This window comes from Haliaeetus albicilla, chromosome 10 (assembly GCF_947461875.1).
Source record: "Haliaeetus albicilla chromosome 10, bHalAlb1.1, whole genome shotgun sequence".
NCBI classification, from domain to species: domain Eukaryota; kingdom Metazoa; phylum Chordata; class Aves; order Accipitriformes; family Accipitridae; genus Haliaeetus; species Haliaeetus albicilla.
This window is the reverse complement of record NC_091492.1, coordinates 28,651,078-28,662,338: the sequence shown is the minus strand read 5'-3', so window position 1 is coordinate 28,662,338 and position 11,261 is coordinate 28,651,078. Positions and strand designations below refer to the sequence as shown.

Below are 11,261 nucleotides of genomic sequence, written 5' to 3'. Positions count from 1 at the left end.
AACTGTTCCCTCTCCATTGCTAACAACTTTTGCCACTTAGTGGGTATTTCTGCATTACAAATACAGCATTTGTTCTTTTTTTCCTGCCTGTTACCATGGCACTGGTGTTATTATCTGGCTATCTTAGGAGTTTACTACAATGCAGATGAACACAATAAAAATCACTCAAGGAAAACTGCTAAATGAGAGACAACTTTTATCTTTAATAACGGCAGGTCGGGAGGGAAGCCGGGAATGGAGCAGAGGGGGGACCAGAGCAGGCTGCGCTCGTTCTGCTGCAGATAGCTTTGTTAGACCAAATTAAACCTCTGAGCAAGCGAATCCCACTTTGTATATGAAAATGACAGTGTTAAATAATATACTGCACCTCTCGGTGATTTCTCTCCCTTCCTTATTTTGTCCTTCTCTTGCCTGCTGCCCAACTGCTCCCAGCTGGCAGCAGCTAGGAGTGACACAGGGAATGCAAATGACCCCACTGCCCGCACAGCCAGCTTCACGCTCCTCAAAATCCCCAGGCTGCTGCTTCTCCTTGTGTCGGGTGGAGGAACTCTGCAGAGCCCAGCAGGGAAAAAGGCAGCAGGATCAGTCCCCATGTTTGGATGGTTTCTTGACTTGATGTGTTCTGCGTGGTGGCATTTGTAGTGATACCAGTACTTGATTATTGTTGCTGAGGTAACCGAATCAGTGTAATTGCTTTCTCAAAGGTAGCAGGGACTTCTCAGATGGCAGCATCAACAAACTGGCTATTTGGGGGAAAGACTGGCCTCGATCTTGTGGTGTCTGACACTCGTGTCGTGCTTCATGGCATTGTTCTGGCTATTTGACTTAACAGGCAGAGTGACCGGGAGGACCAGGCAGCTCGCACCAGGAGGTGATTTACAGTAAACATTTCAGGGTAGGATCTGGGATTTCAAGAGAACAAAGTCCTCTGTTCCTGTTCTTATCAAAGCCAGTGTAATTACTCTGTGTGCTCTGACGGGCTCAGGAGGGACCTGCTGGAAGCTCTCTCAGTTTACTGCAGCTGCCGGTGGCCCAGGCAGGGGGATGGGCAGGACCAGACCAGGCAAAGAGTTCCTGGGGGCCATCAGACCCGTTGGCAGGAAGGTTGTGGAGCTCCGGGGCTGGGGCACTGAGCAGGGACTGTCTGTGCGTTGCTTCTTTTGCTGCAGGGCTGAGGAAACTCCAGTGTTCCCCCATGGCCAAGGTGCCAGCCCCACGTTACGGGGGCCCTGTGCATCTTCCACAAACCGTGAGCTCTCACATGCCCAGAGCCCATCGCCCCAGCGCAGCTGGTTGGGCCATGGCGTGCAGGTCCCCGCCAGCCTGGCTTTGCTGGCTCCAGCAGTGGGACCAGACCCTGGTGCATCCATGATCCCAAGGGGGGCACGGGGCCTGTATGAGCCCCGCCATAGCACCACTGTCCTGTTCACAGCCTGCTTTTGGGGAGCCCGAGGGGAGGGAAGGGGGGTAAGGCTGGGCTCAGGCAGGGAGGCGAGAGGGGCTCGGGGTGCCGAGAAGGGCCAGGGATGCTGACAGGGGTTTCAGGTGCTGAGGGGGGCTTGGGCTGCTGAGGGGAGTTTGGGATGCTGAGAGGGGCTTGGGGTGCTAGGGGGGGCTTGGGGGTAAGGGGCGGTGAGATGATACAAGAGACTGGGCACAGGCCGGGTGGGGGCCCAGGCTGGGGGGCATCGCCGGGGGCAACGGAGCCGGGGGGAGCCGGGAGGAGCAGGGGGAAGGGAGGAAGCCGTGGGGAAGCGGGGGACCGGGGAGACTGAGGGGCCCCGGGGAAGAGCAGCGGGTCGGTGGGGCTGGGGCGAGCCGGGGGGTGGGGGCCGGGGGAGCCGCGGGCGGGGCCGGAGCGCACGGCGCTGCGCGGGGGCCGGGGCGGCCGCGGCGCCCTCCCCCGCCGCTCGCTCCGCGCCGAGCCGCGCCGCTCCTCTCCTCCGCCCTCCGCCGCGCCCGCTCCCCCGCGCCGGCTCCGGCTCCGGCGGCAGCCCCAGCCCCCGCCCCCGCCCCCGGCCCGGCCCCGCTCCGCTCGGAGCGGCTCCGCTCGGCTCGGCTCGGCTCGGCTCGGCTCGGCTCGCAGCAGCGCGGAGGCTCCGCCGCGCCCGCCGCCGCCGCCGCACCATGCCGGGGCCCCGCGGGCTCTGCCTGCTCGCCCTGCTGCTGGGCAGCCCCGCGGCCCCGCGCCCAGGTAAGCGGGGCGGAGCGGGGCGGAGCGGGCCGGGGCTGCGGCGCGGAGCGGAGCGGAGCGGGCGTCCTCGGGCACGGCTGCTGGGGCCCTGCGCCTCCCGGCCGGGGGAGGGGGGGACGACGGGGACGGGGGGGTGCGAGCGCTGCCGGGGAGGAGGCACCGGCCGGGGCCGAGGGGGGTGAGGGGGAATGCGGCCGTGACCGGGCAGGGGGCAGCCGGCCCGGGAGGGGCTGCTGGAACCGGCCGTGCCACCCCCGACCGGGAACCCCCCCCCGCCCCCCAGCTTCTGCTGCTCCCCGGGCAGGGCTGAAACTTCTGGCGTCTGGGAGAGCACTGCGCCGGCACCGGCAGCGGGAGCGGGAGCGGGGCCCGGCAGGACAGAGGCGGCTCAGCACCGCGGGGCGGACAGCTCCCGCCGCCGCCGCCCGGTCCTGCCGGGGCCGCTCGGGGCAGCCGCCTTCGAACGGGAAGCACAGACTAAGGGCGGCCGTGTCCTCCCGGGGAGCCGTGCCGGACCCTCTGCCTCCCTCCCGCAGGGAGAGCAGCCCGGTGTCCCCAGCCCCCCGTTGTCCCCGGCCCCGCCGTGTCCCCAGCCCCCCGGTGCCGGTGCCGCGTCCCTGCCGGTGTTCCCGTCCCGCCGGCTCGGGCACGCAGGGGCTGGCCGTGGGGTGGGGAGCGTTTAACCCAGGGGCTGCACGTTCATTCCACATGTTTCACGTTTCCACGCAAATCCGCTCCCTCTCCCTTTCCCACCACCGTGATGACAGACCTAAGATTTGGCTTCGGGACCCGTTTGCGGGTGACTTGACAAAGTCATTGCAAACTAGCGTGGTCGCTTAAAGATCCCTAAACCGGTGCCTGCTCCTGGTCTCTCGTAACTGGAAGGCTGCGGGGAAGAGGCAGCCGGGTTTTGGTGTGCTGCTGGCTGCGGTTACCAGTGCGGATTGGTCAGAGAGAGGACGGGAGAGGCCAGCGTCTGCCTGCGCTGCAGTGTTCGTGCAGGGCCTGGGAGGCTGACCTCAAGGGCCGATGGTGTGTTTTTAGCAAAGATTAACAGCTCCTGGTGTCAGGAGTGCTGTGCAATGCTGCCCGCCCGGCTTCGGTTTCTGTTCTCATGTTCAGATTGCATTAAAAGACTTTCACTTTTTGGTCTTAAACCCAGCTCTCCATCCAGGGTTTATATTACAGAATCCATCCTTCTTTCTGGGTAGCAAAACAAAAATGGGCGTAGATTATGGCATTTTCTCTCTCACCGGCACGGTTTGTGTTCTGTACATGCACGTACATATGAAGGAATCAGATCTGAAGTCCCTATCCACAGTTGCTGGCATCCTGTTTCAGCATCAGAACAAACAGAAAGACACATTTCTCCAGTGTGTTACACAAACACTCTCGTCCAGGCTGCTGGCGAGCTGCTGCAGGGGTTGTGTGCGTACAGCGATAGTCCCTGTGCCACTGTGGGGGGGCTGGGGGGACTCGGCAAACAAACTGAGTGAGTGCAGGGCCCGGTACGGGGCTTATAGCTCTGCCGCTGCCTTGTGCCCTGGAAGCAGGAGGGCTGCCCCGGTCCCAAGCACCCGTTGGGAGCACCGGCAGGCAGCCCAGCTCCTCAGGAACAGGATTTAGCCCTTATGGTAGGCACGATCTGTCATAAATCTCAGGGTAGGAGAACACAGCGTACTGAACTCCTCTTTCCTTGGCAGAGAGGGAGCTGATAAATAGTTGACCCTTTACAAGGTTCGGTGAATTATTGCTGTAAAATCCCAAACTCCTGCACATGCAGCCCTGGAGCCGGCGGTGGCATGGCAGCTCTCCCCATGCCAGGGGGGAGGCTTGTCACTTTGTTTGCAGGAGGTCACAGCCAGGGCCCAGATTAGCAAGCCCTGCTGTTCTCAAACTGTGAGGGGGAGCAGGATCAGACCCTGCCGAGAGATGGTTTGTTGTGCTCCATCTGCCTGCTCTTTCGGTTCGTTCTTTCAAGAAACAGCTAATTTCACATGACTTGCACCCATCAGTTGCTCAGCTGGTGGCTTTTTGGTGCTTTGCACTTCCGGAGCCATTTAGATCAACAGAGAGGAGGTGTGAAAGCCTCTCCTCTGGGCATCCGCTCCCCCCCCCAGCACAGAGCACAGCAGCAGAACAGGCAGCAGAGGCACGTCCCTTCGCAAGGACTTGTGCCAGGAGGCTCCGGGCAGCAGCGGGCGAGGAGTGCGGTCATCGGCATAGATATTTCTTTAGCATCGTGTGAATGCAGTGGGCAAACATGAGGCATGCAGGGCAGGCCACGTCCAGTCTGGTGGCTGCAGGTAGGGAAGGGCGGCAGCTCTGCCTGCGCTGCCTGCGCTGCTCAGGTGGGCTCAGGCTGGCACCAAAGCTTGGCAAAGCCCCGGCGTTGGGGATGGTTGGGTACGGCTGGACCTCCTGGGAGACCCTGGGTTTCTAAATATATCACCTTTGGTGTGGCGGTGGCCATGCGGACCAGTGTCCACTAGAGGTTGTGATGAGACCAGCAAATCCTTCCTGGAGCAGAAATGCAATCCGGGGGGTGCTGAGCATTGGGCTCCTCTGTAGCCCCATCATCTGTGCTCCCCTTTCTTTTCTTCAAGGCGTCAGAGCACCTCTAGGCTAGTTGTCACAGCGGAACAGCAAGCCACAGAGATTCACTTGGCTTTGTGGTGAGCACAGCACCACGGGAGAATTTTTCCAGAAAGTCAGGTGTGTCCAGCAGCGAGGAAAATGGAGCGTGAACTCGTCGAGGGCTGCAACAAGTGAGCGGTGTGCTCTCGTTGCAGTCGACAGCACCCCGAGTGGTATCACCTCCAGCAATGAGATAATAGCACAGAGTCAGGCTGCCAGCGGGCTGGGTGGCTGCAGATAACGAACGGGGAATGGAATTTGTCTGATGGGGAGGTATCAGAGGCCATAATAAATGTCTCCTCTTCCTCCTCTCCTCCTTAGCAGAAAGAACGGGGGAAGTCTAGATCAGTAGCAAATGAAATTAGTATTTCTTAGTCCTCTACTTCTCCTGTATTTTTGCCATTACAAATATATAAAGATGCTATTTAAAGTGTAGGTTTTGTGGATGTTACAGTGTCATAAATGTTTCCTTCTATACATTTTTAACTTCTCTTTCAGCGAGGAACTTGATACACATATTTGAGGGCTGAAGAGGCAGGCTGTAGACCAGTTAAGCTAAATGTGCCCACTTGGCATACAGAATGCCACACAGAGGTCTTATAAACGCAAACCATGTAAAAAGGGAAGCGCAGAACATACCAGTGTGTGATCCATCCCTTGTAACTCTAAGTCAGATTCTGCTGGGTTCAGAAATTAATAGATAATAAGTCACAGATGAGGTGGTGTGCACAGACATGTGGCCGGGCATCACTAGATGGGTAACGAGGGTGTTAAAACTGGCTGGTGTGAGAATGGCACGTCCTGCCCGAGGGCAGGGTTGTTCCTGTGGGTATTCAGGGTCAGAGCGAGCGCTTTGCCACTTCGTTATCCCATTCTGTACAAACAGAATTTTTTTTAAATGAAATGGGCTCTGTATGATTAAATAACACGCAGCTTTTGATCTAGACTACAAGCAGCCTCAGAAATCAGTGTATTTTACATCCTCTGTCATTGCAATGAGTACAGCCAGTTCCAGTGGGCTTTGAAAAAAAAAAAAAAACCCTAACCTTCTGTGAGCAATCCAAAAGTTATTTACTTGATGCGATTTTATTTTTCAAATATTTGAAAGTGGTTACTGAACAGTAAAATATGCTCCAAGGAAATCCTGTTACAAACCACAGGCTATATTTTAATTAGCATAACGTGCAGTTACATGGCTGGAACTGGAGCCTGCCAATAAATGTATCTTTCGGGAGTTCAAATAGATGTCTATAGAAAATACAGCGTGAGCACCGGCTTTCCAATTTTCCAGTCCATCAGGATGGATTTACACTCTTGTCAGGGGTATGAAGTTGCTGAATTCAGTGGTGAGATAGTGCTGTGTCTTTAACCACTTGACTTGCCAGGCAGAGGGTGCTCTGTAAGGCAGGAATGTGTCCCTGCTTCGGTCCGAGGGACCCAGTGGGTTTGCGGGGGGATCACCCTGGCCCCCTGCCCCCCTTCAGGGCTTCAGCAGAGCACGTACCAGGATGAACCACACCGGTATCCAGCACGTCGTGTGGGGCAAGCTCCAGGGTCTTTGGCGATACCCGACCGTTCCCCTTCGTTAGCAGAGCGGCGTGTGGGGTCAAAGCCGATGTTTCCAGTGCGGGGCCAAAGCCGATGTTTCCAGCAGACCACGGCTCAGGAGCAGGAACCCCAGGGTGCAACCGGTGCCAGCACCCACAGCAGTGGGGATGGGGACCTGCCATCCCTCCAGCCGTGGCCTCGGGGCAGCGGTCGGGAGGAGTGTGTGTCCTCCCGGACAGGGGGGTTTAGGGGTGGCAGAGCAGGCAGGGCTACAAACAAAAGCACTTCAGAGTCCTTGTGTTGGCCATGCTGGGCCAGGACCGATGTCCCTCCGGGAGGGCACAGGCAGAGCCCAGTGAAGCTGCTTTTCCATTGCTGCTTTCAGAGGGAGGTCATGCACATGCTGGTTTAGCAAACCAGCCACAAGAACATGCCATGGGACCGCTGTCAAAGGGGTGCAGAAGGACCGGGAGCCCCCCTGCCCCCGCCAGCGGCACCGGCCATGCAGGGGGCTTATTGTTACCTCTGCCGACTCGAAGGGAAGAGGTGTTTGGCAAAAGATGTGATTCAAAGAGAGACAGAACGATCTTTAACGTGTCCTAAGGTAAAAACACTGGACCGCATGGAGCTGGAGCTCTGTGATCCCAGGTGAAACCTGGGACATCTCTGACCTGGGCACAGCTCTGTGCTGCACGCTGCTGCCCTGTCGAGATGGAGAGCAAAGCACCGAGTGTCAGGAAGGCTCTGGGGAGGCTGCGGGGCGGGGGGGGCGAGGGAGGATTTGGCGTCACTCTGACTCAGGTTGCTGTGGTTCAGCTGCTGCTCATAACTGTCTTCCATGGCTTTCCAGAGCCCTTCCCAAAAGGACCTGCTTAAGCAGACTGTTTTTTGTGCTGATGCGCATGTGAACGGTGCCCAGATCAGATGCAGGGAGGAGACCCGCATGATACAGGTACCTCAGCCTCTCTCGCTGCAGCCCCAGGTGCAACTCTTATGTCTGGGTAACTCAGTCTGCATGAGCCAGGATGATGTGAAGGAGAAATGCTTCGCAGAAAGCAGCCCTTTTCTGCTGAGGGGCTAAGGGAAGGTGTCCTTCATTTCAGAGGACAGGCCGCCAGCTGCCTGTCTGTCTGTCTCGTTTCACAGCTTGTTAACAGACAACTTGTTAAGGATGTTCTTGCACCGCCCTGGGGGGCTGGTCCACTCCATCTGTATTCTGCTCCGGTGAAGATCTGCCTGCTGCAGCCTTGTCCTGGCAGGAGAGGAGAGCCCAGGACAGACGGACACATGCTCAGGGAGGTTCTGCAGCCCAGCCCCGAGCCCACGCATTTCAGCAGCTCTCCTGAGGAAAGCGGAGCTGCTGGGGCAGGAAGGGGTTGCTCGCCCACAGCTGTCCCCTGGAGCAATTGCTACAGCAGCTACACCACTGGGAAAATGAAGAAGGGGAATAAATGAACTCCTGATACTTGCAGCGACCCCCTTATCACTCAGCTCTGTTATGGCTCAGACTTCAACGGGAAGGATTTCAGAAATCAGAGGAGATCCATGAAGCTGGGCAGCTGGAGGAGCCGACCGGAGCTTGGGGTGGAAGAGGCAAAGCCAGGAAACAGCTGGAGGAGGGGAGACTCATTTTTCATAATGGAGAGTGAAGCATTATGGATTTCTAGCAGAGCCTATGGCATAGGCTTAATAAGCAAGTGCAAGCATTGCTGATATTCGACGTGAATCTGTAGCTGTGGTCCCTGTGGTTGGGGAGATGCTTAAGCAGTCATGGCCAGTGCCCGTGTCCTGACACAGCTTGGTGCACCCTGGCAGCCCCAGGATGCCCAAAAACCAGGGGTGTGGGTCATCAGCAAGGACATGCTGGGAACTTTAGAAGTTGGGGGCTGCAGCTGGTGCAGACAGGGACCCCTCCTCCTGCGCTTTCAAGAAGACACTATTTCTGGCCCAATCTCTGTCTTAGATGACATGGATGTGGAATAACAAACCTTTTGAAGCATGTTGCTGTGAGTTAGCATCACGCCGTTAAAGCTGCTGGAGTTGCACTGATTTGTAAAAGCAGAGATCCAGCTGAGTGGCCCAGTCCTTGTCTGCATCCAGAGCCCGCAGGGGAGCGAGGAGGGGGAGCCTGAATTCGGCCGCATGGTCCTCCTGGGGTGGCTATCATCCGCAGCTGGCCAGATGCAAGGGTGGAGAGGGGGGGTGACAGCCCCGTGGCATGGGGGACCCTCTGCTGCCGTGGTCTGTCCCCATGGTGGCTGGGGGGCTCAGGGCTGTGGGCACACAGAGGTAATGCTGTCCCCGACTGGGAGACCTCCCCTTGCTCGGGGTGGGACTGTGTTCCTGGGGTGCTGAGAAGCTGCTTTCCCCTCTGTTCCTTCTTTTGTTTGCCAAAATTCATGGCTGTGGCGCAGCTGAGGCTGACATGCTCACTGTACGAGCAGAGAGCACAGCCCCGACTTAGCCGTTTTCTTTTTTTCTTTTTTTCCTCCTTTTTCTTTCCCTGGGGAGAGGCCAGAAAAGCAGCTGACCAAAAGGGACCTGAGTGCTGGCTGAACCTGGAGCTTTCCTGATGCGTAGCACGGAAGCTCCCCCTGGGTTCGCCAGGTCTGTGTTGTGCAGGGACAAGCACAGATTTGTCCAGCCCTTTCTCCCTTTTCCCAACCCCAGGATCCCATCGCCTGCAGTAGAAGGTGTTCAACCCCTGGAGAGCCCAACTGACTCCCCCAAGGGCAGGGCCAGGACCTTGGCTCTGCATCCCCTCTGGCAGGGTTAAGGGGTGCAGAAAGAAAAAGGGCATTAGCACCCCAGGACAGATGGCTGCAGCCAGAAGGTACAAGGAAACTTTATGCAACCGAAAGCCAAGCTCCTGGCAGTGGGGAGGGAATGTATGAGCAGCCTGGCCACTAAACCGAGCTCTGAAGGTGTGATTCCAAATGCAAAGCTTTAGTCTGGGAGGGAAATTTGGTGCCAAATGCAAAGGCATCCAAAAATTCAAGTGTGACAGAAGGAATATCTGTGGGGCTGATCCCGGAGAAGTGTAATGTGCTCAGCAAAAAGGATTTTCACGCCTCTGTCCGTCTCACTGTCTTGTAGACTTGTGCATTATGCACCAAAGCAAGGACCTGAGGTGCCAGGAGTCGTGCTCAGGAGAGGCGGCTCTGCAGGGGTGACCCCAAAGAAGAGACAGCAAACATGGTCCCCAGGGCTGCCGGGGGAGTTCTGGTGACGTGTATCAGCCCATCAAGAAAGGAACTGTTGCGGGGACCTGGCACTGCCATGGAGAGCTTGGGCTGAGCAGGCAGGGGCAGGCAGGAGCCAGCAGGCAGGTGCCGGTGGGAGCAGTTCTGCTGCCGGTCCCCTCCGGGTGGGGAAGGCGAGGGGATGGCTGAGCCGGCTGGAGGGGTCTCCCACGAGGTCTTGTGGCAGTCGCTGGTGGGCTTGGTGTAGTTCTGTGAGCAAAGCAACAAACTGATGAAGATATTAATTAGTCTGAGCACGCAGGCACTAACGGAAACAGGAATAACATGCGGGGGGAGTGAGGGAATGTTCTGGAAACTGGTCAATTCGGGGTGAGTTCAGAGCTAGTCATAACAGCTGAAAATATTTAAAATTCAAGAGAGAATCTCCATCTGACTTTTTAGGGTGGATTAATGGAGCGTGTCAACATTTTGTGGATGAGATCCTTCATCTCGGGTAGATGGGTGGCTGGGGGACAATACCAGAGGACATCACTTCTGATATCCCCTCCGCCGCCTTCCCACAGCCCTGCAGCTCTTCCCCCGACAACGGGGCTGCATGACGATACACGGGAATGGGGCTTGCGTTTTCTGATGATGATTTAAATGCAATTTCTGTAAAAAATCAGGCTATTCCTCACAGTCCTAAACTTCCATCTGCAAAGACACCAAGTCCCTAAATTGAAAGACTACTTTCACATGAGCCCTAACAGCCTTCCAGGGCTCCCAGCACACCAGCAGCATCCCTGCCCACAGCGAGGAGCTCTGCAAATACAACAGAGCAGATGTCCACTTGGACATATCAGCCATCCTTTCCCCCATTGCGTGGGAAGGATTTACACTAAGAAAGGTAGATGGTGCATTAAAACTGTGATCCAAGTGCTGCTTCGCTGTTAGTGGGGCAGGGGAGTGCACGGCTCTGTCAGCCCGGTACCCAGGCTGGCCTGGGGTGGGATGCATCGCTGCACTCTGGCCCCGAGAGCATCTTTAGAGACGTCAGACTATTCCCAACACTGTCAGGGTTAGTCAGCTCTGGTGCAGAGGGGATGGATCCTGGGGCAATGCTGCCCAAAACAGCCACTCACCTAGAAAGCCGCCCCAAAACCCGGCACCCTGAGATGTGGAAAACCTGCTTTCCAGAGCACACAGCCCCCATCAGACAACTTGGTTCCTTTCCCTCCTTATCATCCATCCAGATTATTCACGCGGCAGTTTTTAAATTGCTGTTGGACACTATATTTACATAAATATGTGAGCCAATGAGGTCTAAAACCCTGGTGAGCTCTAAATGGTGTATTAGGTTTTGGAAAGAGGATTTTATCAATTTACTGAGAGTACAAATCAACAGAGCAGAATTTACAAACCCATCAAAAAGTGAGGTGACAGTTTGGAATTAATCCTCTGCCCGAGGCACACGACGTACCTCCACAAACATCTTCCAGCATAAATATATTTGAGAAATAGTGAAGGAAAATGTAACTTCTAATGCCTTTGTACACTGCCAGTGAAATGGCTGCAGCGTCATCGGGGAGATGAATGGAGCTAATGTCATTGGGAAGGTGCTGCCGCCTCCCGCTTTATTTTTATCCAAGACTCAGTCCCCAGCCTGCGTTGAAATATTTCAATTTGTCTTTGTGCCAGAA

The 11,261-nt window shown here is 56.4% G+C and overlaps 2 protein-coding genes across 3 annotated transcripts in view; both read left to right on the top strand.

The window, feature by feature from the left end:
- Positions 1-1,902: 1,902 nt before the first annotated feature.
- SEZ6L (seizure related 6 homolog like) overlaps positions 1,903-11,261 on the top strand; it is a 51,925-nt gene continuing 42,566 nt past the window's right edge. For both annotated transcript variants that reach the window (XM_069794513.1, XM_069794512.1), the window contains exon 1: positions 1,903-2,194. In XM_069794513.1, coding sequence (XP_069650614.1) covers positions 2,128-2,194 — 67 coding nt within the window. In that variant the 5' untranslated portion in view covers positions 1,903-2,127. The remainder of the gene's footprint in view (positions 2,195-11,261) is intronic.
- The window catches only part of ASPHD2 (aspartate beta-hydroxylase domain containing 2), a 67,536-nt gene continuing 58,518 nt past the window's right edge, over positions 2,244-11,261 (top strand). The window contains exon 1 of the mRNA XM_069794525.1: positions 2,244-2,257. The gene's annotated coding sequence lies outside the window, so the exon portion shown is untranslated. The remainder of the gene's footprint in view (positions 2,258-11,261) is intronic.